Source organism: Scyliorhinus torazame, chromosome 22, assembly GCF_047496885.1.
Source record: "Scyliorhinus torazame isolate Kashiwa2021f chromosome 22, sScyTor2.1, whole genome shotgun sequence".
NCBI lineage: Eukaryota > Metazoa > Chordata > Chondrichthyes > Carcharhiniformes > Scyliorhinidae > Scyliorhinus > Scyliorhinus torazame.
The window spans coordinates 69,234,459-69,261,642 of NC_092728.1; the positions used below are offsets into that span (position 1 = coordinate 69,234,459).

General features: G+C 46.0%; 1 protein-coding gene across 2 annotated transcripts; it reads right to left on the minus strand.

Annotated features, from left to right (window-relative positions):
* Window positions 1-16,209: 16,209 nt before the first annotated feature.
* LOC140399111 (glutamine synthetase-like) lies at window positions 16,210-26,555 on the minus strand. Of its 2 annotated transcripts, XM_072488286.1 has the most exons (7): window positions 26,399-26,555; window positions 26,128-26,301; window positions 25,855-26,016; window positions 25,421-25,567; window positions 24,602-24,729; window positions 24,315-24,514; window positions 16,210-16,937 (listed from the first exon to the last, which is right to left on the minus strand). In XM_072488286.1, exons 2-7 carry the CDS (start codon window positions 26,291-26,293, stop codon window positions 16,640-16,642), a joined length of 1,101 nt encoding a protein of 366 aa, XP_072344387.1. In that variant the 5' UTR covers window positions 26,294-26,301; window positions 26,399-26,555; the 3' UTR covers window positions 16,210-16,639. The 2 variants fall into 2 exon arrangements, with proteins under 2 accessions (XP_072344387.1, XP_072344388.1); XM_072488287.1 differs by lacking the exon at window positions 26,399-26,555 and having other exon boundaries at window positions 26,128-26,384.
* Between the last annotated feature and the right edge of the window lie 629 nt (window positions 26,556-27,184).

Sequence of the window (27,184 nt, forward strand, 5' to 3'; positions counted from 1 at the left end):
ATCCATGTGGCTGCACTTTATACCACAGCAATGAAAAAAGGATTATCTGTCTGTATGATTAAATTCTAAAACCCAGGTGCCCATGATGCAGAGTTGCATCAATGTATAGATGATTACGGTACCCAAAAGCTATTCATTTGACTAACAAAGTCATCCAAACAAAACCGCATCTTCAACAAAGCGACACATGATTTGTACTATGCTGTTAAAGTGGTTTTGCTTATCATGTCAAGTTCTATAAACTTTTGCCCGAAAGGCAAACAGCGCTACAAACTGAACCAGTTTGATACAGGACGTTTTAATGCACATGAAAAGGTATAAAAGTCTTGCAATTGAAACATTTGTCACACTGCAGACACTACACTTTATTTTGGACATTGGACGGGATACACCCGCCCCCCCCCCCCCCCCCCCGTGGTATGTTTTGCAGCGGTGGAGACGGCCTGCTATTGGCGGGCGGCTGGAACGTCCGTTTCCACCGCTACCAACATGTTTTCCTGTTGTTCGCACCTTCCCACGGCAGGAACGGTCAAAACTATTTCAGCCAATGTAACCATTAAAATGATGATACGTGAGCCAGTTTGTGGTCCGCAACCTGAATTGAACAGGAGGGGGTGTCAGCACTGTCAGTGAGATTAACCACTTGGGTCTGAGTACTGCTTCAAAGAATCGTATAAGGGCTGAGATTTCCTGAGCCTTCCACTTTGGGACAGCACGGTAGCACAGTGGTTAGCACAGTTTCTTCACAGCTCCAGGGTCCCAGGTTTAATTCCCAGCTGGGCCACTGTCTGTGCGGAGTCTGCACATTCTCCCCGTGTCTGCGTGGGTATCCTCCGGGTTCTCCGGTTTCCTCCCACAGCCCAAAGATGCGCAGGTTAGGTGGATTGGCCATGGTAAATTGCCCTTAGTGTCCAAAAAGGTTACCTGGGGTTACTGGGTTATGGGGATAGTGTGGAAGTGTGGGCGTAAGTAGGGTGCTCTTTCCAAGAACCGGTGCAGACTCGATGGGCCGAATGGGCTCCTTCTGCGCTGTAAATTCTATGAAAATCAGGACTTCCTTCCATCGAGGTTTTTCTTTCAAACCTTCTCCAGCTGCCCATGATTGTCGATTCCCAGTTCAACGCAGGCTTAACTTGCTTCTTAAGCGTAGCCACCTCAGGTAATAACTCTCCTGGTTCTAATGTTCTTTAATAAAAGCAGAAAGTGCTGGAAATACTCAGCAGGTCAGGAAGCTTCTGTGTGGAAAGAAACAGAGTGAATGATTTGAATCAAATATGGCTCGACTTAAAAAATCGTTAACACTGGATGAAGTCCTGAACCAGGAACACTCTCTCTGTCTATTCAGCTTACCTAGTCCAAAAGTCTAACTCACTGGTAGAAATCCTTCAGTTAACAAGAAGTCTGAATACTTTTAGCCAGCACACTGCATTTCAAACAACCTCTTTTGGACAGACATGTTCCTTCCTCGAGCAGCCATATTGTTCGTAAACTGCAAACTAAACATCCCACTTAAGACAGAACAACACCTATACTTAACTGCTTGGCTGTTCAGATATTTATCTCCAGGCATCTTGCTCACATGTTAATTTACTGGACTGCAGGTGCTTTACCAGAAATCAACTCCGTGAGAAAGAGGCCAACGCCCAATACTCAAATAGTAGTTTCCTTCCCCCTCACCACCAAAAGTACATGGCCAACACAGGTCAAAAGTCAATTGTCAACTCTCAGTACTTGGAAAGGTTAATTTCCACATCAGGAGGTGAAGAGGAGAAATATATATGAAAGATATATTTCAAGTCCCTTTTGGAAACATATTTCAAAACATCAGTTAATTTGAATGTCAATGCAGGTCTCCAAGCAATTCTCAACTTATTTTCAGCACTGCGCACAATTCCCTCAAGCATACACAATGAACAGAATTTACCTAAACATTGTAAAAGTTTAATTAAGGAGAAGCAATTTTAGCTTGGGAAAAAAATGCATACAAAATCTAAACATGTAGATTCCTTTGAACATTTTAAATTGTATATAATGATTAGCGACATCGATTGCTAAAATAGTGTGAGTGAGGTGTGTCAGCTGTGGTTTGGTGATAACACTCTGTGTCTGGAGGTTGTCATTCATGTCCCATTGCTTAAAATTCTAGGCTGACACTCCGAGGATTACTGCATCATCGGTGGCACCATCTTTCAGATAAGATATTAAACCGGGGCCCTTTCTGTCCCACTCAGTGGGTGGACAAATCCCAAGGAATTATCTCAAAGAAGACCAGTAGAGTTATCCATGGTCAATATTTATCCCTCAATTACTAAGTTTGAAAAAACAAAGTAGCTAGCAAGCTGTTTGTGGGAGCTAGCTGCTCAAAATTGGCTTCCAGATTTCCTACATGACAACAGTGACTATCTTCTTTTAAAAGAAGTACTTAAATTGGCTGTAAAGTCCTTTGGGAAATCCTGAATTCATGAATGGTCCTGGGCAGGATCAACCAGCCGCGTTGCGCCTGAAAAACAGCATGGCGCAGCCGACTGGTAGATGCCGGGAAATCCAACTTCCGGGATCTACATGGCTTGCCAGGCCTCACAAGATCTAACGTGATCTCGTGAGACGTCGCAATGTGAATCCTGCCCATTGTGTGTGGGTTCACTTCCTGACAAATCTGCATACTAGAGTGAGACAATTGGTCTCACTCCAATATTCATTCCCGAGATCTAACCAAGGCATGGGATCCAATTCCCTCACCTTGGAGATGCTGGGCGAGCGCCATTCCGTACTGATCTCCACAAACGGTGACCAGGCGGAAAGGCACTCGTGGGGGTCTCCCAGGGAATTGGAGGCCCCCAGATGCATGTCCTCTGCAATTGCTGGTGCCACTTGGGCACCCTGGAATTGCGAGCCTAGCACCCTGGCAGTGCCAGCTGGGTGCCAGCCTGGCACTGCCAAGGTGCCCAGGTGGTGCTGCCAGCTGGCAGGGGCAATGCCAGGGTGCCAAGCTGACATTCTTTGCGTGGTAATGATTGGGCCAGGGTGTGCCCTGCGCGTGTGTGTGTGGGGGAGGGGGGGGGGGTTCAGGAAAGCCTGGGGACCTCCCTATACTGAGTTGGGGCTTGGGCGGGGTTCCAGGGTCATGTCGGGAGCTCGAGAGGCCATTTAAAAATGGTGTCCCGATCTCTCTTTGCACTGAGGGGTTCTGGTGGACGGAGCTCCTCTGTACAGAAAATGGGGCTAAGAGTGGCCTCGTCGAGGAGTTACCCGCTCAGGCCCCCGATCATCCTAGGTGGGCGTTAGATAGCGGGGTGTTACTTGGTGCTCTGAGCAACACCCAGCTAACCTCACGCGTTATTGAATTCTGTCCCCGTTCGGGTAGATTGTGCTCATTATATAGCACAAAACTCTGAATCCCTTCCAATTCCTGGAGACTGTTCCCAATGGCTGCCATTCCCATTCGGCATTGTCAATCTGGCCAGCCACTTGGCAAGAAGAGAAAGGAGAAAATGATCCCACTGTTACTGTTGGCAGAACCGGCATGTCCCCAGGCTTTCTGGATTTTCCCCTCTCCTCTACACCACTCCCTCCCTCAATTTTAAATGAACTCTTCTGGATAGAGATGTTTCTTGTTCGAGTAGCAATATTGTTTTAAAACTGCAAACTAAAGATTCCGCTTAGGGCAGAGTTACACCCATAATTTACTGGCATATACAAGTAAACTTCTTGCTATTCTTGGCTATTCAAATATTTGCCTCCAGGCAACTTGTTCACGATGATTAGCACTGCCTCCATGACCAATGCGCAGGGTTACGGAGATAGGGAAGGGGAGTTGGCCTAGGTAGAGTTTTCTTTCAGAGGGTTGGTGCAAATTCGATGGCCGAATGGCCTCCTTCTGCACTGTAGGGAATCTATCGATTCTATGAAATATTGGAACAATGGGATGTATCTGATGTCCTTTGGTCAATGAGAAATACAAGTGCACCGGAGTTTAGGCATTCTATTAGAAGAACTGCATTTCGACTGACCACAGACTCATATTAACACACCCAAGCTTATAGATGCTCACAGTAAAGTTCCTGATCAATTTTGGGCATGTCCTTCACCCTTGACCTCTGAGACACCTTCTGTTCTGCATGTTAATATCTTCAGCATGATGGTGGAAGAAAATGTTGGTGCTAATATCTGTTCTTTTCCAGTCATTGCTGAAAGTAGGCAATGGAATGCAATTAGGAGGCAGGCCGTGATAGGGCACAATTTAAAAAGAACTATTTGTTCTATACCCAGGGCCAGGGAGAGAAATCACGATTCCTTGTGCTTCTCCTGTTTCCGGGCCCTCAGCTGTGTCTGCACAGCAAAACCTTTAAGAGACCAAAGAGGGCAGAGACAGAATAGTTCATAACTGTATCCACGTTTTCTTGATCAGCAAGTCTGAAAGCTCTGCTAATTGCTGCTTCTCACTACAATCTTTTTCAATATCTACTTTGCAAAACAATTTCATTACGATAATTCAATACCTCAAAACAACGCATAAAAAGCACAAAAATAGAATGGAAAAATAGGCACGTAGACAAAATGACAAGGTTGCAGCCAATGGAATAGGCCCGTGAGATTCATGTGCAGTGTAAAACAAGTTACTGATTCACGATGAGCCCATCATGCACTCCTACCCTGGTAATTTCACCCTGTAGTAAATGTCCATTGGCAACAAGGTGAACAGAACTCCTGCAAAGATTCCACCCTCTGTTCACAAGGTAATTATGTATGACAAAGGCCATCCAGCCCAGTTCATGTCATCCATCCCAGAATGATATGCAAACATACATATTATGAGCAGGAGTAGGCCATTTGGCCCCTCGAACCGGCTCTGCCATTTGATAACATTTCCTGAATTATATCAATGACTATGACTCAAAAGTATTTAATTGGCTGTAAAGTGATCTGAGCCATCATTAAAGGTGCGATATTAATGTAGCTTCTGTCTTTTTTCCATCACATCTGCGAACAGTAGGCAGAGTGACAATAGCAATGGTGAAATTGAAGGACAAGTGCTGATTCTCTAAGGATAATCAATCACAGACCAATCATTTGATGTTAGAAAAGTATAGTGTAATAGCGTGGCCCCTTTAAGTGGTGATCCTTTGTAGGCCACATGACCCATCATGAACCTATGGAAGTGGAGCGCACAACGCTGGGCCTGTTACAGACGCTGGTCAGCCGTCAAGAATGGCTGAGATACTGAACCAGAAACGTAATGTTTTTAAGTTTTTCAGGTGGTGCGGAAAGATCGATTTGTTCCGAGAGTGATGATATAAGGAATAGGGCTTAGTTATTTTATAAACAAAATTTATTAAGTCAAAAGAAAAGAAAACAATATTTAAACCTTTACTTCAGTTCTAGCACTAACAGATGTTTAGCACACTGGGCTAAATCACTGGCTTTTAAAACAAACCAAGGCTGACCAGCGACATGGTTCAATTCCTGTACCAGCCTTCCCGAACAGGTGCTGGAATGTGGCGACTAGGGGCTTTTCACAGTAACTTCATTTGAAGCTTACTTGTGACAATAAGCAATTTTCATTTAATTTCATGACATGAAGTTTCTTAACCGTAACACATTTGTTCCCATTATGCATCACGTCCAATAGGTATACAACTCTTATTCCACTTACATAGACATGCAAAGATGATGGGCGCGATTCTCCGGTCTAGTTACGCTCTCGCTCAAGCAAAACGAGGCCAGTGAATAATGGGAAAGGCCAAAAACGAGAACCGAGCCAGGCGTCAAACAGTTTGCAATGCAACTGACGTGTCCCGTAGGCGAAATCGGGATCTCGCCATAGCATGGCGAGAAACTAATTATAATTTTTTATTATTGTCACAAGTAGGCTTACATTACACTGCAATGAAGTGACTGTGAAAACCCCCTACAATTAACGAGAGCCACCCCATGTCCAATGGCCTCCTGTCATTTATCGGCCTCCCCAGCAAGTGCTTATGCTGGAGCCATTTAGTATTCCTTTTGAAAAATGTGAACCTGGTGGTAGGGCTTCTGTGGGGAGCCGAGGAGGTGAGTATCCATCTTGGCTCAAGGCAAAGAGCCCGGAATGCTAGGCTTGCCCCCCCGGGGCTTGGCGAGGGTCGGGGACCCTCAGCTAGGGGTGGGACCCCTCCGCAGGGATGAGCTGACATAGGGCAGCACGGTGGCGCAGTGGTAGCACTGTAGTCCCATGGCGCCGAGGTCCCTAATTTGATCCCGGCTCTGGATCACTGTCCGTGTGGAGTTTGCACATTCTCCCCGTGTGTGCATGGGATTCGCCCCCACAACCCAAAGATGTGCAAGGTAGGTGGATTGAACACACTAAATTGCCCCTTAATTGGAAAAAATGAATTGGGTACTCTAAATTTATTTTTAAAAAAGGGATGGGCTGACATAGGAGGGTGGGGGGGGGAGGCACTGTGGGGGGTGAAATTGGTCGTTACCCCATGTCCAACGGCCTCCTGTCATTCATCGGCCTCCCCAGCAAGTGCTCAAGCTGGAGCCGATTAGTACTACTTTTGAAAAACGTGAATCTGGTGGTAAGGCTCCTGTGGGGAGCCGAGTAGGTGATTATGGGGCAATTTAGTGTGGCCAATCCACCTAACCTGCACATCTTTGGGTTGTGGGGGTGAAACCCACGCTGACACGGGGAGAATGTGCAAACTCCACACGGACAGTGACCCAGGGCCGGGATTCAAACCCGGGTCCTCAGCACTGCAGTCCCACTGCGCCCCGTCCCGCCCCGGTGCTTCGCCCTCCTAACACTACAACATATAGGTGTTTCCCCAGGATGCATCCCATGCCAACCCCTGGATTGTTTGCCATTCCGGGGACAACCCTTGTCCCTGCCCATCTACCCCAAGAACCACCCATAACCCCACCCACTTCCTAGGCCTCTGGCCGTGCAGCTGAAAGATCTTGCTAATAGGGAATTGGCAGTGGTGGTTAAGTGAGCACTTCACACAACCCAAGTAGGTTCCTGTGGGTGGGCGGGCCATGTAGCATGTCAAAGTCATTGCCTAGGACCCCAATCACACCTTGATGCATGGACACTGCGCTTGAACACTGCGGAAGCAACACCTCACACGCAACATCAGAACACCCAGGGGATGGGACACGGCTCTGGGGACATGACAATGGCTGGAGGGTGGGTGAGTGCCACGGGTAGGAGAGAGAATGCCTGGAGAGATGGGCCAAGGGATTGGAGGTGAGCCTGCATTGCGTAAGAAAGTGACAGGGATGTCATAATGGTTGTGCACAAGAATGTTAATTGTTTTTCTTTTTTTAAATAAATTTAAAGTACCCAATTCTTTTTTTTTCCCCAATGAAGGGGCAATTTAGCATGGCCAATCCACATAGCCCGCACACCTCTGGGTTGTGGGGGTGAGACCCATGTAAACACAGGGAGAATGTGCAAACTCCACACGGACCGTGACCCGGGGCCCGGATCGAACCTAGATCCTCAGAGCCATAAGGCAACACCGACTGTGCCACCATGCCGCTGCACAAGGGTGTTTAATGTGTTTTACAATTCCCCACTCTCCCTATGTTGCCACCCACCCCACCCCAACCCTCTCCCCTCCTCCTCAGGTGCCCTCAGTGATCCTCAACGTGCTTGGCCCTCCTTTTATTTTTCAATTATGGAGCAATTTAGCGTGGCCAATCCACCTAACCTGCACATCTTTGGGTTGTGGGGGTGAAACCCACGCAGACACGGGGAGAATGTGCGAACTCCACATGGACAGTGACCCAGGGCCGGGATTCAAACCTGGGTCCTCAGCACTGCAGTCCCACTGTGCCCCGTGCCGCCCCTGTGCTTTGCCCTCCTAACACTACCACAACATATAGGTGTTCCCCCAGGATGCACATCAAGAGGTGGAGGCAGCCAGCTGCCTATCTCGCCTTTAGCCTTTGACGCCCCTGGTGGGCATCCTCTGGGGGCTCTGGGGCCGGAGGGCCCCGGCGCACTTGTTGATGGCACATTCAGAACCGTCTCACTCTCTCCCATGTGCTGACTTCAAGACGTGGCCTCATCAGAGGGGTGGAATTCTGGGGAGCTGGTGGCCACCGTTGCCACTCCATAGGATGGATCCGGGTTGGCACCCAGTGCCCCCTCCTCCCGGTCCATGGCCATAAGGTCCTGGGGTTCACCTTGGCATGGAGGGGTAGCTGGTTCGAGCTCTGCCAGCCCAGCGGTTCCCCATGGTTAGCACCATCGTGTCAACGCCCTTGGCAATGCTCCTCAGTGACTGGGCGATGCTCGGCAGCGCCTTGGCAATTGCCAACCTACGAAAGGAAGTATATACAGATAGATAAAGAGAGTTTGGCAGTCATATATGCCGTCACTGGGCAGCATGGTAGCACAGTGGTTAGCACAGTTGCTTCACAGCTCCAGGGTCCCAGGTTCGATTCCTGGCTTGGGTCACTGTCTGTGCAGAGTCTGCACATTCTCCACCTGTTTGTGTGGGTTTCTTCTGGGCACTCCGGGTTTCCTCCCACAGTCCAAAGATGTGCACGTTAGATGGATTGGGCATGATAAATTGCCCTATAGTGTCCACAAAGGTTAGCTGTGGTTACTGTGTTACGGGGATAGGGTGGAGGTGTGGGGTGTTCTTTCGATGGCTCAAATGGCCTCTTTCTGCATTGTAAATTCTATGTCTATGTCAAAAAATTGCACCAATATGTTTACGCTGCCACTCCACCATTGTCTCAAACCATAAACCGATACTTGAACTTTTCCGGATAATCCAGTTCCGCCGATCTCATCGGACAGAATGCAAAGATAGACATTGCCGTTGGTTGCGTCTTGTTACACTTTTCAACACAGACCAGGTACATAGATCTCAAATGCTGATGCTTTAAGCCGGACTCCTCTTCCACAGGCAGTATCTGCGCCTCCCATTCGACAGGAGATCGTCTTGGCTGTAAATTCTCTTGACACTCTGCCCAGTTAATTGGCACGTATCAAGACGTGAACTGACTGGCACCCAGTTTTACCAAAGGTAAACAGGATGGTTATCACCGACTGCCATTTTGATAAGTCAGAGCAAGTCAGGCCCGACAGTTTAGGGCTGAAATCACCTGTGTAGACAGGGTTCTTTTCTGAGAGTACAGAGTGTTCAGGCCACCCCTGGGGCAACAGTCACCTCTCCAGGAGTTGCACAACACGCATCCTGGCCAAACCAAATTGAAGATGTTGGCCAGGAGCTACAGTTGGTGGCCAGGGTTAGGCAAAGAAATAGAGGTTCTCGTCAATTGTTGCAAGCAGTGCCAGACGCAACAGACCCTTCCACCCACAGCAAAACTACACCCTGGGGAGTGCCCTTGGATAAAGCTCTACATCAATTTTGCTGGTTCTTTTATGGGAATGGTGTTTTTAATCATTGTGGATGTCCACTCAAAATGGTTGGAAGTCCAACTCATGCGATCAACGATTTCGTCAGCCACCATCACACAGCTGCGACAGAATTTTGCAACACGCGGCATCCTGGAGGTGATCATTTACGATAATGGCACCGCTTTCTCATCCGATGAGCTTCAACTCTTCATCAAGCCTAATGAAGCCACATACGTACAACACCCTACCACCCCGCTTCCAATGGCTTTGCGGAACGAGCAGTCCAAACCTTTAATCCTTCAATGAGGAAACAGCCCAACAGCCACTGCCATTTCAATTAGCCGATATTTTGCTCCCATACAACACGACCCCATATGCCAGCACCGGGGTTACTCCGGCTGAGTTGTTGATGGGTCGAGGCCCGAGGACCCACCTTGACCTTGTTCTCCCAAAATTGATGGGGAGGGTGGAGGCTAAGCAAGCCTCACCGAAGAAACACCATAACTCAACCAAGGGAGGTGGGCAGTTTTGAAGTGGAGGATTTAGTTTTCATTCAAAATTTTGGAGGGCGACCAGCTTGGGTACCTATGAAGGTTTCAGCAAGGACTGGCCTAGTGTCTTGTGTCATCACAGACAGAACCGCAGAGTGCAGATGCATGAAGATCATCCAAGAAAGCTGGAAGCTGCCAGCCCCACAGTGAGATGTGTGGACCCAGTGGTACTCACCACTGTACCAGCCACAGAGTCGATGGTGGTAGAACCAAGGATTTCTCAGGGGGAATTTCAGGTGTTAGCAGAAGTAGCTGGAGAAAGTGTCGGTACCGGCTCATCTTCAGAATCTGTATGACTGCCTGCCACTGATGGGAACTCTGATGTCTCGACTATTTTCTAACTGGGAAAAGGCTTAGGAAATCAGAAGCACAAAGGACTTAGGATCCTAGTTCAAGATTCTCCTAAGGTTAACGTGCAGGTTCAGTCGTCAGTTAGGAAGGCAAACACAACGTTAGCATTCATTCGAGGGCTAGAATGCAAGAACAGAGACGTACTTCTAAAGGTTGTATAAGGCTCTGGTCAGACCTCATTTGGAGTATTCGGAGCAGTTTTGGGCCCCAAATCAAAGGAAGGGCTGTCCTCGGAAAGGGTCCAAAGAAGGTTCATGAGAATGTCCCAGGAATGAAGAGCTTGTCGTATGAGGAGCTGTTGAGGACCCTGGGTCTGGATTACTCAAAGTTTAGAAGAATGAGGAGGGATCTTACTGAAACTTACAGGATACTGCGAGGCCTAACTCGAGTGGACATGTTTCCACCAGTAGGAAAAACTAGAACCCGAGGGCACAGAGCCTCAGACTGACGGGACGATCCTTTAAAACTGAGATGAGGAGGAATTTCTTTAGCCAGAGGGTAGTGAATCTGTGGAACTCTTTGCCGTAGAAGGCTGTGGGGGCCAAATCACTGAGCGTCTTCAAGACGAGATAAATAGGTTAGGTTCTTGACTAACAAGGGGATGAGAAACATATCAGACATGATTGAATGGCGGAGCAGACTCGATGGTTCGAATGGTCTAATGCTGCTCGTCCATCTTGTAGTCTTAATATAGAAGAACCAAGTGAGAGATGCAACATTCTGTAAGAGTCCGAAAGTTCCCTTATAGACCTCCCTTATAAACTTTACCCATTAGCTCCCTTCTGTTTGACTGTACATACTTGTATATAAAAGAGTACTTTTTATGTAAGTGTAAGGGAACGTAACGGAAAGGAATAGAATAGCGTGGCCCCTTTAAGGGGCGGTGCTTCATGGGCAACGTGACCTGCCTCGGACCTATGGAAGTGAAGCGCACAAACCTGGACTGATTGGAGCACGCAAACCTGGAGAGCGGGGGATCGTCAGTATAAGCCTGGGAGACGAATTAGTCCTGTGTTGGAGTTGTGTTGTTCTGTATGTAAAAAGTTCTTCCTTTTGTTAATAAATACCATTGTGATTTAACTCTGCCTCATCATATTACCTCACACCACAACATAGCCACAAATAAATCACTACATTTTCAATTAAATTCTGTAGCTAACCTCCCCAAACCCCTCCAAACCCTCATCCAAGCCTCTCCCAACCTTCCCCCAACAACCGTCCAAATGCCCCATCCAACATCCCTCCAAATCTCTCCCAACCATCTCCAAACTCGCTTCCCCTACTCTCTGAACCTTACCCCCAACCCCCTCCAAAACAACCCATTATAACCTACCTCAAACTCCCTCCCACCCTCACGCTAACCTTCTCCCAAACTCCACCCCACCCTCTCTCACACCTTCCCTTCAATAGTTCCCCAAACCTCCCTCCAGGTTCCCCTCCAAGGCCGTTCAATGTCCGTCCCCCCAAACAGCATTAAGTTCTACAATGACATAGAACATAGAACAATACAGCGCAGTACAGGCCCTTCGGCCCACGATGTTGCACCGAAACAAAAGCCATCTAACCTACACGATGCCATTATCATCCATATGTTTATCCAATAAACTTTTAAATGCCCTCAATGTTGGAGAGTTCACTACTGTAGCAGGTAGGGCATTCCACGGCCTCACTACTATTTGCGTAAAGAACCTACCTCTGACCTCTGTCCTATATCTATTACCCCTCAGTTTAAAGCTATGTCCCCTCGTGCCAGCCATATCCATCCGCGGGAGAAGGCTCTCACTGTCCACCCTATCTAACCCCCTGATCATTTTGTATGCCTCTATTAAGTCTCCTCTTAACCTTCTTCTCTCCAACGAAAACAACCTCAAGTCCATCAGCCTTTCCTCATAAGATTTTCCCTCCATACCAGGCAACATCCTGGTAAATCTCCTCTGCACCCGCTCCAAAGCCTCCACATCCTTCCTATAATGCAGTGACCAGAACTGTACGCAATACTCCAAATGCGGCCGTACCAGAGTTCTGTACAGCTGCAACATGACCTAATGACTCCGGAACTCAATCCCTCTACCAATAAAGGCCAACACTCCATAGGCCTTCTTCACAACCCTATCAACCTGGGTGGCAACTTTCAGGGATCTATGTACATGGACACCTAGATCCCTCTGCTCATCCACACTTCCAAGAACTTTACCATTAGCCAAATATTCCACATTCCTGTTATTCCTTCCAAAGTGAATCACCTCACACTTCCCTACATTAAACTCCATTTGCCATCTCTCAGCCCAGCTCTGCAGCTTATCTATGTCCCTCTAACCTGCTACATCCTTCCACACTATCGACAACACCACCGACTTTAGTATAGTCTGCAAATTTACTTACCCACCCTTCTGCGCCTTCCTCTAGGTCATTGATAAAAATGACAAACAGCAACGGCCCCAGAACAGATCCTTGTGGTACTCCACTTGTGACTGTACTCCATTCTGAACATTTCCCATCAACCACCACCCTCTGTCTTCTTTCAGCTAGCCAATTTCTGATCCACATCTCTAAATTACCCTCAATCCCCAGCCTCCGTATTTTTTGCAATAGCCTACCGTGGGGAACCTTATCAAACGCTTTGCTGAAATCCATATACACCACATCAACTGCTCTACCCTCGTCTACCTGTTCAGTCACCTTCTCAAAGAACTCAATAAGGTTTGTGAGGCATGACCTACCCTTCACAAAGCCATGCTGACTATCCCTGATCATATTATTCCTATCTAGATGATTATAAATCTTGTCTCTTATAATCCCCTCCAAGACTTTACCCACTACAGACGTGAGGCTCACCGGTCTATCGTGGTCTCTGCTCCCCTTTTTGAACAAAGGGACCACATTTGCTGTCCTCCAGTCCTCTGGCACTATTCCTGTAGCCAATGATGACATAAAAATCAAAGCCAAAGGTCCAGCAATCTCTTCCCTGGCCTCCCAGAGAATCCTAGGATAAATCCCATAGATAAGTCCCGGGGACTTATCTATTTTCAGCCTGTCCAGAATTGCCAACACCTCTTCCCTACGTACCTCAATGCCATCTATTCTATTAGCCTGGGGCTCAGCATTCTCCTCCACAACATTATCTTTTTCCTGAGTGAATACTGACAAAAAATATTCATTTAGTATCTCGCCTATCTCTTCAGACTCCACACACAATTTCCCATCCCCGTCCTTGACTGGTCCTACTCTTTCCCTAGTCATTCGCTTATTCCTGACATACCTATAGAAAGCTTTTGGGTTTTCCTTGATCCTTCCTGCCAAATACTTCATGTCCCCTCCTTGCTCGCCTTAGCTCTCTTTAGATCCTTCCTCGCTACCTTGTAACTATCCATCGCCCCAACCGAAACTTCACACTTCATCTTCACATAGGCCTCCTTCTTCCTCTTAACAAGAGATTCCACTTCCTTGGTAAACCACGGTTCCCTCGCTCAACGCCTTGCTCCCTGTCTGACCGGTACATACTTATCAAGAACACGCAGTAGCTGATCCTTGAACAAGCTCCACTTATCCAGTGTGCCCAACACTTGCAGCCTACTTCTCCACCTTATCTCTCTTTCTCTCCCCCTCCCCCCCCCCCCCCCCCCCCCCAAGTCACATCTAATGGCATCATAATTGCCCTTCCCCCAGCTATAACTCATGTATTTGACTTCCCATTTTTCAAGCAGGAACACGAGTTGCTGCTTCTCAACGTCTGGAAAGGTTCACGATTTCCTGGTGGGCTTCGCAAAAAAAAAATTCAAATTGTCAAACTCTCTGAAGGTAGGAAGTGTCATTATCTACACACGATGGGTCCATTATATTGCAGCGGTGGCTCACTGATGAGGTTGAGGCTTGTGTGCTTAAACATTAACATCTTTATTGGTGAAATGTAAGTCACCACATTCCCAGAGGATTAGGTTGCTCCTCCCCACCTCCGAAAGACAGCTGACTGATGGGTATTCGAACCCAAGGGTCACCACATCTCAGGCAAGGGCAAAAGGAATAAGAATAGAGTCCATGCTGTTGGCATGGTTCTGCATCACAAATCAGCTGTCCAGCCAACTGAGCTAAGGGTAGACAAAGGCAGTGCCAGCCCTGGGGTAATCCAGGTCCCATTCATGGTTTAGCACCAGCGCCATGTAGAATTTGTGCAATTCCAAAGCATGCCAACCCTCATCCGGGTGAAGATAGCACTGGAGCACGCCCATCTGTTGATGGGTTATCTGGGGCCAGAGGGCACCTGTACGACCCATGGTGCTAAGTTCACAGTGGGAAGTCAGTGACGTGCGCAGTTGGATAGCGGTCTTGCAAGCTGCAGTATTGGTGGTCTATGCCTGGCCACCCCGATACCACGGCCTACCTCCTGGCCGCCCCCATTTCTCCCCATCCCTGTCAGATGCCCTCCAGCCAGCGGCACAAGTGACAGCACTATAGCACTGTTGGGCACCCTTCACACCTGTTTCCTAATTGTTAATACCACAAATGACCCACACTGTTGGTAATTCCTCTTGGTGGAGGCGAGCAGTGTGAAAAGGCCTACAAAATGCCAGGTTGGGCCTGTTAATATGCCAATGACATTTTCTGTACAATTAGCAACACAGTTTTTTGGCCAACACAGAATTCTCCACCCAATTGTATTTCACGATCCTGGCATCGCTGGCTGGAGGATCCCACCCCAGGTATCTCAGCTCGGTCTGGCTGCTCAGCATAGATGAACTGTAGGCACCCACAGACCCTGGGCCCCAGCGTTTGGCACTGTCTGCACCAGACCACCTTTGCCAGGCCTAGGCTTTGCTGCCACCTACCATCACCATCATGGAATTGCATGGCTGAGGCACATTTTGGTTCACGAAACTATGCAGGTCTTTGAGGAAATCAAAATTTCCCCCCCGCATCCCTGAACTGTTTTTGCATTCCTTTTCCATGGGTCAGGAACGCCACCTGTGTGAAGTGAACATCCTGGACACTGGGTTGCCTGGTATAGGAGGACCACTGAAAGCCATGTCGGTGCCTTTAAGCTCAAGCCCCAGGTATTAAGAAAAAGCACTTTTAAGTGTTAAATCTAGGATTAGAGCAGCCCCATCTTATTTGTGGTACTTCCAAGCACTGGCAGAGTAGTAATGCCAGTCTCAAATGCCTCACTCAGCCTCTGCGGCAAGGGGGCATCACAATGTTTAGTGGCTATTTGGGGGGGGGGGGGGGGGTAAATTAGCCACCCAAGAGGCTTTACAGGCGCAGGGTAATGAAAAATAAAACCCGAAAATGCTGGATAACCTCAGATCAGACAGCATCTGTGGTGAGAGAAACAAGAGTTAACATTTCTTGTCCATAAGACCTTCTTACAGTGCTTACATACAGATCTGAAACCTTAACTCCATTAACCGATGCTGCTGGGCCTGCTGAGATTGGTTTTAAAATTTAGAGTACCCAATTCATTTTCTCCCATTAAGGGACAATTTAGTGTGGCCAATCCACCTAGCCTGCACATCTTTTGGATTGTCAGGACAAAACCCACACAAACACGGGGAGAATGTGCAAACTCCACACAGACAGTGACCCAGAGCCAGGAACAAACTTGGGAACTCGGCGCTGTGAGGCAGCAATGGTCTGAACTGGTATACCTTAAACTGGACCACCAGTTAGAAAATACTACAATCAAGAAAGCACAATATCTCCTATGCTTTCTCAGGAAATTTGGCATGCCCACATGGACTCTTGCAATTTTTGACTTACCATGAGCAATTTCATTTTGTTTTCCCCCCACCTCACTCATTTGTTCAGCAGTTGAATTGATTCATTATATAATCCAAGGAGGTACTAGTTCCTGAAGTGTAGTTCTGAATTGTCCTGTTTGCTAGGAATCATTCTGTACCTGTTTTGCGATTGAATTATCAAAAACATTGTGTTCATTACAAGAAAAATATATTACAATAAAGATACCTAAAAGTTTATTCCATACACCATTGAAATATCACAATATAAATCAACCTATTGTGTTTGAAGTTGGTGATCTAAAGTTTAAGGCGCCTCCTCGAATCAATGAAACAATTGGAGTATCCTAGAGGGAATTCGAACTGGTGTCAGGAAAAAACAGATTCAGAAAACTATACAAGTGTAATTCCCACACCCATGCACATTCAACCCATTTAGACTGTTTGACACTAAAATCATCTATTATTGGACATTGTGTGCTTTAGATTTGCAGGTGTAATCAAGCTTCCATACAGGGCATTAAATAACTATTAATATTCAAGTAGGTGGTTAAAAATACAAGTTTTGCATTATATAGAAACAATTTTGGATTAGGTAAAATATTACCAATCTTTAGGTGCTATAGGGCCCACTGAGTGCAACATTTTAGCTAATTACCCGTTTCATTTAGGATACAGGTTCTGACCAGAGCTTCAGTGACAGCATAAGGGTCACAGTTTGCAGCTGGTCTTCTGTCCTCCAAGTATCCACAACCATCTTGTCCAACCTGCCGGGGAATTCTAATACTAGCCCCACGGTTTGCTATTCCAGCTGAGAAGTCAGAGATGCTTGATGTTTCGTGCAGTCCGGTTAGCCTTCTGGAATTATCTTGTCCTCGTTTTGGATCATACACGCTGATGTGGTATTGGTGTCTCTTACTCAGCTTTTCAATCGCTTCTTCAATATACCTAAATTAAACATTTATACATGGAAATGTTATCTCTGATTCAGCCCTCATCCAGGAGGATTTCAACCTAGTCTCTACTTCAAACAAAAAAAGTGCACATTACACAAGGTCATTAAAAACACTAGGGGTGTGCTTTTCAGATTTATTCCACCAGTCAACAAGATTACAGCTGATCTGAAGTAGCCACAGCTCCACATTCCCATCTGTCCCCTATAAGGAAGCAAGGGGGCTGCAGAAGGCTTTGGACAGGCTAGGAGAGTGGGCAATTAAGTGGCAGATGAAATACAATGTGGAAAAGTGTGAGGGGATGCTCTTTGGAAGGAGGAATTCAGGCATAGACTATCTTCTAAATGGGGAAATGCTTAGGAAGGAACAGTTGAGGACTCTGGGTCTGTACTCGTTGGAGTTTAGAAGGATGAGGGGGGGGGGGGCATCTTACAGGATACTGTGAGGTCTAGATAGAGTGGATGTGGAGAGTTTGTTTCCACTTGTAGGAAAAGCTAGAAGCAGAGGACACCATCTCAGACTAAAGGACCCTCAGACTCCACCCTATGCACAAACCCTCCTCTATCCGCCCCCATAGAGTGTCTGGATCCTTAAATGACCCCCGCACCTTATCAATATCCTTAACATAAAAGATTAGGTAGTGCCAACCCCACCCCTGACTGCTTAGCGATTTGCAAAAACATCCTCCAAACCAAACAAAAGCGGATATAAATTTATTAACCCTGCGAAAGGAAGCCTTGGAAAAAGATTGGGAACCGCTGGAAAAAAAAAAAAACCTCTGGAGAATATTTATCTTCACTGTCTGTACCCTTCTCGCCAAGGTCAGGGGAGGGCATCCCACCTTTTCAAATCGGCCTTCACCCCATGCACCAGACTAGCAGAAGTTAAGTTTAAGGAGCAAGGCCCAATCTTAATCTTAAGTTTCTTATTGAAACTTACTAGATTCTACATGGCCTGGATAGAGTGGATGTGGAAAGGATGTTTCCACTTGGAAGGCAGAAGAATGGGGATGACAAAAATATCAGCCATGATTGAATGGCTGAGCAGACACGATGGGCCGAGTGGCCTAATTCTGCTCCCATGTCTTATGGTCAAACACTGGTCAAAAATCTGTCTAACTCAATCTTTATTCAATGAGCCAAGCCTCCACTGCTCTGTGAAAAAGATTCAATCCTCATCTCCCATCTTAAAATAGGAAACCCTTTTCTTAGTGCTGCCTACTTCTAGATTCCTCACATGAGGAAACATCCTCTGCAAGTCCCCTCAGAATCCTTTAAAAAAAAAAGTTCAACATAATTTTTCCAAATTCCAATGAAAGCTCAACAATTTCTCACAAGAGGACCTCTTCAGTGCAACACGGTGGCGCAATGGTTAGCATTGCTGCCTCACAGCACCGAGGTCCCAGGTTCGATCCTGGCTCTGGGTCACTGCCTATGCCGAGTTTGCACATTCTCCCAGTGTTTGCCTGGGTTTCTCCCCCTCAACCCAAAGATGTGCAGGGTATGTGCATTGGCCACGCTAAATTGCCCCTTAATTGGAAAAAATTAATTGGGTACTCTAAATTAAAATTAAAAAAAAGAGGACCTCTTCCAAGGAATCGGTCAAGCAAATCATCTGCTTCCAATACAAATATATCCTTCCTTAAACTCCAGTCGCACCAATGCCCTGTACGACTTCCCTGCTTATACTCCATTCTCCTTGCAATAAAAGGGCAAGATTCCATTTGTTTTCCCAATCACTTGCTGTACCTGCATACTAACATTGTGATTTCTACACCAGATCACTCCGATCCCCTGGACTGCGGTCTCTGCGCTTTTCCTGCCGAAGGGGTTAATTTCCCACATTATATTCCATCCACCATTTTTCCCAACTCATCCCTTTGCAGACTCTTTTCTTTTAAAGTAAGCATTTTACTGGGGTATTTTTGGTTTTACAACAATGTCAAAATAAACAATACAAGTCTATAAACTTATTGCACCTGCTTCCTCCCTTACAGGTCCCATCTTTATTAACCCCCTACTCTAAACTAAACAAACCCCCCCCCCCCCCCCACCCCGCTGAAGATTAATTTTCTGCTAAGAAGTCGACGAACGGTTGCCACCTCCGGGCGAACCCCAACAGTGACCCTCAAGGCGAACTTGATTTTCTCCAAAAAGAGAAAGGTAGCCACATCAGTAAGCCAGGTCTCTGGCTTCAGGGGCTTGGAGTCCCTCCAAGCTAATAGTATCCGTCTCCGGGCTACCAGGGAAGCAAAGGCCAGAACGTCTGCCTCTTTCTTCTCCTGGAGTCCCGGATCTTCTGACACCCCGAAAATCACCACCTCCGGACTCAGCGCCACCCTTGTTTTTAACAGTGGACATGACGTCAGCAAACCCCTGCCAAAATCCCCCAAGCCTCCGGCATGCCCAGAACATATGGACATGGTTCGCTGCCCCCCCCGCACACCTGTCTTCTACACCAAAGAACCTGCTCATCCAGGCCATTGTCATGTGAGCCTGGTGAACGACCTTGAACTGTATCAGGCTGAGCCTGGCACATGTTGTGGATGTGTTGACTCTACTCAACACATCCGCCCAGAGACCATCCTCTACCTCCTCCGAACTCCTTTTCCCATTTGCGCATGTCCTCTAACCCCATGAGCTCCTTATAGATGTCGGAGACCTTCCTTTCCCCCACACTGGAAACTACCCTATCCTGAATCCCCCTTGGTGGTAGGAGTGGAAAGGTTGAGACCTCTCTACGTAAGAAGTCCCACACCTGCAGGTACCTAAATTAGTTTCCCCTCGCCAAGCCAAATTTCTTCTCCAGCTCCCTCAAGCTAGGAAAGCTCCTTTCATTCAACAGATCCCCCATCCTCAATTCTTGCCCTCTCCAAAGCCCCCCCGTCCATTGTTTCCCCCCCCCCCACCTTTCTGATCATGGCTATATCCGCTGCCCAATAATAGTTACTGAAGTTTGGCAGCACCAGCCCACCCTCTCCCCAGCTCTGCACAATCATCCTTCTTTACTCGCAGGGTCTTACCCACCCGTGGTAACTACGAACTAGTTTAAAAAAGGTCTACCGAATGAAGATGGGGAGACACTGGAGCACGAACAGGAATCGTGGAAGGACCGTCATTTTCACCGTCTGGACCCTCCCAGCTAGTGACAACAGGAACGCGTCCCACCTCCGAAAATTGTCCTTCAGTTGGTCCTCCAGACGGGCCAAATTAAGATTGTGTAGCCATTCTCATTCCTACACTACTTGGATGCCTAGATAGTGGGCAGCACGGTAGCATTGTGGATAGCACAATTGCTTCACAGCTCCAGGGTCCCAGGTTCGATTCCGGCTTGGATCACTGTCTGTGCGGAGTCTGCACATCCTCCCAGTGTGCGCGTGGGTTTCCTCCGGGTGCTCCGGTTTCCTCCCACAGTCCAAAGATGTGCAGGTTAGGTGGATTGGCCATGATAAATTGCCCTTGGTGTCCAAAATTTCCCTTAGTGTTGGGTGGGGTTACTGGGTTATGGGGACCAGGTGGAGGTGTTGACCTTGGGTAGGGTGCTCTTTCCAAGAGCTGGTGCAGACTCGATGGGCCGAATGGCCTCCTTCTGCACTGTAAATTCTATGTCTATGCCCAAAACTTACCCCTACCACTCTGAACGGCAGTTCCCCCAGTCGCCTATCCCTTTGCAGACTTAGCACCCGCCTCAACTTTTATCAGCAGCAATTTGGTTACAACACAGTCAGTCCCTGTACCCAAGTCATTAAATAGATCATAAATACCAGAGGTCTGAGCACTAGCTCCTATGGCACTCCATTAGTTTGTTTGCCAATTGAAACAGCACCCTGTTAGTTAATCCTCCACTTGTACCAATATATCACCCCAACATGCTTACCTTCCGCAGGAACCTTTTACACATATTGGTTCCCCTTCATCCAATCTGCTGGTTACATCTCTATTTATCAAACACAATTTCCCTTTCGCAAAACCATGTTGTCTCTGCCCGATTAGATTACAATTGTCTAGATATCCTGCAACTACTCAATAATGGATTCCAACATTTTCCTAAAAACAGATCTTCGATTAACTGGCCTACGGTTTCCTCAGTGGTTACTTCCAATTCTCACTGCAATCTTCCAAAAATCTAGAGAAAGTTGAAAGATCACACACAGGGCATCCATCATCTCTTCAGCCACTTCCTTTCACACCACCCTACTGTAGTCTCAAGCCCCATTAATTTTCTTTGTACGTTTTCCTCAAGTGATGCTTTTGGTCTCTTCTATTGTGAAGACAGATACCAAATACTTCAAAGTTTGTCATTTCCCATTATTAATTGTGCAGACATGATAAATTAATGACATGGTAACTGTCACTACTTATTCCCTTTTTTGATATTAGTCATTTCTTGAAAGGCAGGTTTTGCTCGTTTCTAAAGTTGTTCTAACCTTCTGGCCGACCACTAATATTTGGAGCATTATACATTTTTCTTTTGCAATTAGATACCATCCTTAATTCCATGGATGGATTATGCATCTTGGCATCTTATCTGCTTAAACGTCTTCCATAGCTTCTCTAAAAAGGTACTTTCCCATTTCACTTTAGCCAACAGATTTGCCTCGACACTAGTTACAGACCCATATTTCTCATTTTTGAACTGCAAAATTCTATCGTGTCAGGACTTTTCTTACCTAGAGGATCCATTACTAATTAACCCGGTCTCATCATACACCACCAGAACCAAAATAGTCTTTTCCTTGGTTTATTGATTTTTGCATTGAAAATGACAGAGCCTGGTCCAATGCAATGGACGATATTTGTTCAAATCAATTGACAGAAAGCACATACAAATTCTAAAGTAAAGTAGATAGTCATCAACCAATAATAAAAGCATGCAAGATTAGTTTAAAAAAAGTGATCAATATTAATGGACACTATATAAAAGCATTAAGAAAATCAGAGCAGGTGCTAGAAGGGAAAATATTCTGATCTTATGATCTTGAGGGACTCAGAATCCTACAGTACAGAAGGAGGCCATATCAGCCCATCTAGTCTGCACTAACACCAAGTACCCCACCTAGACCCTATCCCCATAACCCAAAGGGGAGAAAACCCATGCAGACACAGGAAGTGCAAACTCCAGCCAGTTGCCCAAGGTCAGAATCAATCCTGGGTCCCTGGTGCTGTGAGGCAGCAGTGCTAACCACAGTGCCGCCCCAGATAGGCAAATCAAAAGCTTAGTCAATGAGATTGAGGGGGGAGGGGGTATATTTAGGGAGGAAATTCTGTAGCACAGGGTATGGTTGGGTGGGGCAAAGACAGGAGGGTAAGTATCAAATTAGAGGAAGAGTAAAATTCAAAAAGGGCTGTAGAGATGGAACCACAGTTATTGGGAGGGACAATGCAAAAAAATAAATTTAAACATACAATTGGAAATTAGTGACATTTTAGGGGACTGGAAGCCAATAATAGTTCAGGGAGAACAGTTTAATAGCAAGTGGAACTGCAGGGCACGATAAGAACTGAATGTGGAGGACACGAGATGGGCCACATTAGCATTTGGAATAGTCAAGACTAGAGGTAACTAAACTATGCAAGCACTCGACGAATTTGTATCTGATCGATGATCTAACACCATATACCAACCATTGCCATACCCCTCAATACATCTGGTTATGGACACATCCAGTTAACAAATCTGCTAATCTCAATTAAAATTAATTAACTGAGAATTAACTTAATTGTATAATAGAATTCTAATCATCTACCACAAATACACACCTGAAAGACTTGGATCCAACCATTAAGCATTGTCCCTTTGTCTGTTTCCTTGTAGATGGTTTATGTTAGAAACATAGGAAAATAGGTGCAGGAGTCAGCCATTCGGCCCTTCCAAGCCTGCACCACCATTCAATATCATACAAATTCAGTATCCCACTCCCTCTCCATACCCCTTGATCCCTTTAATCGCAAGGGCCACATCCAGCTCCCTCTTGATAATATCCAACGAACTGGCCCCAACAGCTTTCTGTGGGAGAGAATTCCACCAGTTCATAACTCAGAAGTAGCAGTTCTTTCTCAACTCAGTCCTGAAGGGCTTCCCTCTTATTCTTAGGCTGTGACCCCTAGTTCTGGATGTCCTAAACATTGGGAACATTCTTCCCACATCTAGCCTGTCCAGACCCATCAGGATTTTATATGTTTCTACGAGATCCCGGCTCATTATTCTAAACTCCAATGAGTACAAGCCCAGTCAATCTAGTCTTCCATTTGTCAGTCCTGACATCCCAGGAATTAGTCTGGTGAACCTTTGCTGGACACCCTTAATAGCAAGAATATCCTTCCTCAAAACTAGGAAACCAAAACTGCACACAATACTCAAGGTGTGGCCTCACCAAGGCCCTGTATAACTACAGCGAGACAACCCTACTCCTATATTTCAAATCCTCTCGCTATGAAGGCCAGCATTCCATTAGTTTTCCTCACTGCCTGCTGTACCTGCATACCACACTTCAGCAAATGTTCCGCCATGATACCCAGGTCTAGTTGCACATCCCCTTTCCTAAACTGCCACCATTAAGGTAATAATCTGCGTTCCTGTTTTTGCCACCCAAGTGGATAACCTCACATTTACCCACATTATATTGCATTTGCCGAGTATTTGCCCACTCAGCTAACCTGCAGCCTCTCTGTATCTTGCCACCCAGCTTAGTGTTGTCTGCAAATCTGGAGATATTGCACGCAATTCCTTTGTACAAATTAATGTATATTGTGAACTGCTGGGGGTCCCAGCATGGACCCCGTGGTACCCCACTAGTCACTGCCTGCCACTCTGAAAAAGAACCAGTTTATTCCCACTCCGTCTCCTGTCTGCCAACCAGTTCTCTATCCACATCACAAGTTCTATATCCAAGGGGCAACATATTCCTACTGGGACAGTTTTAGGATGTTCAATTCAGAAAATAAACATTTATAAATCAGTGGTGGATGTAGCTCATGTGATTTAGACCATAGACTTCACTGTGCAGAGGCTATAGTTCTTGGGAAGGATACAAAATATCCCAATGGTACCTTTAAAGTGGTAACTAGGGTAAAGGTCCATAGAATTTGTTTTGGGCGACTTAATACAAGGATAATGTCTGCCAACCGATGCCAATTATTAATGCTGCAATTATCCATCCAAAGACTAATCATGAATTTGGAACAAAATAATCCTGACATTTCAAATGTATCACCTTCATTACCAAGTAGATCTATGATAGATACTTACTGACAATGTTTAAATTGGCTTGATTTTAATCATTGAATGTTTAAAATCAGTTTAAATTGACCTATTTACACACAAGCAACACGTTTCTTTAACCCATAGATATTACAAATGATTAAAATCTTACTTGATTCCGCCTTCCTTCCGCATGGCTTCTGTGCTGAAGTTAGCATGGCATCCAGCTCCATTCCAATGTCCAGTTATTGGCTTTGGGTCAAATGTAGCGACAACTCCAAAGTCTTCACAAATGCGATGAAGGATATATCTGGCAACCCACAAGTGATCTCCCAGTTCTATCCCTTCACATGGTCCCACTTGAAATTCCCACTGGAAGAGATAAATAAGCTCATAGTTTAATATAAAATTTTCCATTGAACTACCAGGCAAGCATGCAACCTCTGCCCAAATTTATACCTGCGATGGCATGACTTCAGCATTGGTTCCCGATATCGTCACTCCAGCATAGAAGCATGCTTTATAGTGAGCTTCCACTATATCTCTACCAAAAGCTTTATCTGCTCCAACTCCACAATAGTAGGGTCCTGTTATAAATTAGTCAGAATGCAGCAAGTGTGGGTTATTTCACAACATCTCATTTACAATGTTTATCTTCCATCTCTATTTTTAAGATAGAAGTAATTTTACAAGCTAGCAATAATTAGTTATTTACTGTAACTTAGAACCAATTATTTAACCCTATTGTTTATCATAAATTTATCAAGTGATACCTCTTGTCCCCAGATTACTGTATTCACATTCTTGACAAATTCACTGGTTGAACTGTTAATACATGTATTAATTCCCTCATTCCAACTGAAATGGTTTTCCTCAACAGCCCATAAATGAGAACTTTAATGTGGGACAAGTCCTTGACTGATGTCATTCCAATACATTTGGCTAGATGCCACAAAATCTGCCCTTTTATTAATTCTTGGAAATAAAACAGGGAGAAGTTAAACACAAAAAGTTCCCAGAAAATAAGAGGTGTACCTCAACTATTCCCCCCCCCCCCCCCCCCCACCACCCCATAGCATAGAGGTGTGTCATGATATATAACAGGTTTTCAGGCCAAACAACTAAATAGAACAGAAATTGCCAGAGGGATAAATTGGAGCATAGCCCAAAAAGAACAAACAGGAACAGAAACTTATTAAATTAAAATGTGAAAACTGGGTAAAATTTGCTTTAAGAAAAATGCAGCTGCCAAGGGCATCCCATATTGTCTCTCCTCACCTTGTGGCCCTGGAAACCCATTTTCAGGCCAGCCATAAGGATGTCCATTGATTCCTAATAGAGTGTATTCTTGTTCCAACCCAAACCAGGGATGAGAGGAGCTCGCCTTGTCCATCGCCTCTTTACACGTTTGTCTCAAGTTAGTTTCTACAACACAATTTGGAGCAGTTAGGTTCCCAAACCAAAAAATACATTGATAATATTTGAGGAATGGAATAGAATTTGGGGGGGGGGGGGGGGGGAGGAAAGAAGAAAGAGAAAGAAAGAAGAAAAAAAAAAGAGGCTAGGAAATTAGACCATTTAAACAGGGGGAGGAATAGTCGCTTGGTCATCTTTCCAGGATATCTCCTCTCCGTCCCCAAAAAACAAAGTCAAAACATTAACCAGCATTAATTCAAAGCAGTTGAACCAGGCAGCAGTTCCACATAACTCACCTGCTGGGTTCCTATTGTATTTGAGAACTTCGCAGAGCACAAGCTTGTTGGGATCCAGGGTGAAAGGATCCCGGAACATGTGGGCCGGAATCAGATACATGTCGCTGTTGGAGCCTTCCGATTGAAAGGTACTGGAGCCATCAGCATTCCACTCCGGGATATCTGTTGGAAGTGGGGGAAGACAGCAAAGCTACAATCAGCCAAGTTTAAAAATCATCTGAATAAAGTCACAGCATTACTGTGTGTGTAAACTTTAAATTATAAATACGCGACCTTGAACAGTCTTCGGCTCAAAATCCAGAGTTTTGGTTTTACTGCGAAGACATTCTCCTGTACCATCGATCCACACGTAGGTAGCCTGCACCTTGCCACCCTGGGGCAGTTTAAGGTACTGTTCCCGGACGGCTTTGTTCAGCTTGGAACTTACAGCCACTGACATCCTGACAGCTTTCCAAAAAAATAGATAAAGTGCAAAACGTCAGACCATTGAAAAAAGAAACGCCAAGTTCTTCTCAACACTACACGGGGCTGTTTCTGCACTCACCACTCGCTCAACTCCAGGAGGAACTTTTAAAAAAGGCAAAATTGATCGTTCAGGAATACCGTCTCCGACAGGTTGATATAGAAGGGGAGGAACATATCCGTCCCGCCCAGAGTGTCGACTCATAGGCTGACACGTGGCAGAGGTGGGGTTTTAATCGCATCACTGAGGAATCAAATGACTTCCTAATGGAAGTTAAGCACGACGTGTACAGGGCGTGGTTGACAACACATTGACTCAACCAGTCAACCTGGGCTAGTGAGAAGGCAGCACGAGTTGCCCTCCTTCATCTCAGGGGGCCCCAGATTGTAAATCGGGCTCCTTGTTCACGACCACCAAACCCCCCCCCCCCCCCCCCATGAATAAGACCACATTTAGTACGCCAAAAAATCATAATGAGTTATAGAAGTGAGGGGGGGATGGGCCTGTGCTTGGATAGAGTGTTCTTTCAGAGGGTAGGTGCAGCCAGTGGGCCGAATGGTCTCCTGCACTGTACGGATTCTATGATTTGATTCTGTTTTACCAATCTATGATTCTTTGATAAGTTGTCTACTTGACTCAGCTGACAATCGTCAACTTACAATGGTAGAAACAAAAAGATTTATGCTTTCCAGCAGGGGAGGATGAAAGGTTTGGGCAGGGGCTGGTGTCCATTACATCAAAAGTGGGAATTAGTGGAGTGCACTCACTCTTCAATTTGGTGACATGGAAACATTGAAATCTAGCATGTTGAAGGTGGTGGGAAAATGTGGATCAGTGGAATGAGGGAGTCAGGGCAGGAACGAGGTG

Coding starts and splice junctions, on each gene's coding strand:
- LOC140399111 (XM_072488286.1), bottom strand. CDS start 26,293: ATGTCAGTGGCTGTAAGTTCCAAGCTGAACAAAGCCGTCCGGGAACAG. Junction 26,017..26,127: donor TGAGCCGAAGACTGTTCAAG/GTCGCGTATTTA, acceptor CACTTCCAACAG/ATATCCCGGAGTGGAATGCT. Junction 24,515..24,601: donor CTGAAGTCATGCCATCGCAG/GTATAAATTTGG, acceptor TATCTCTTCCAG/TGGGAATTTCAAGTGGGACC.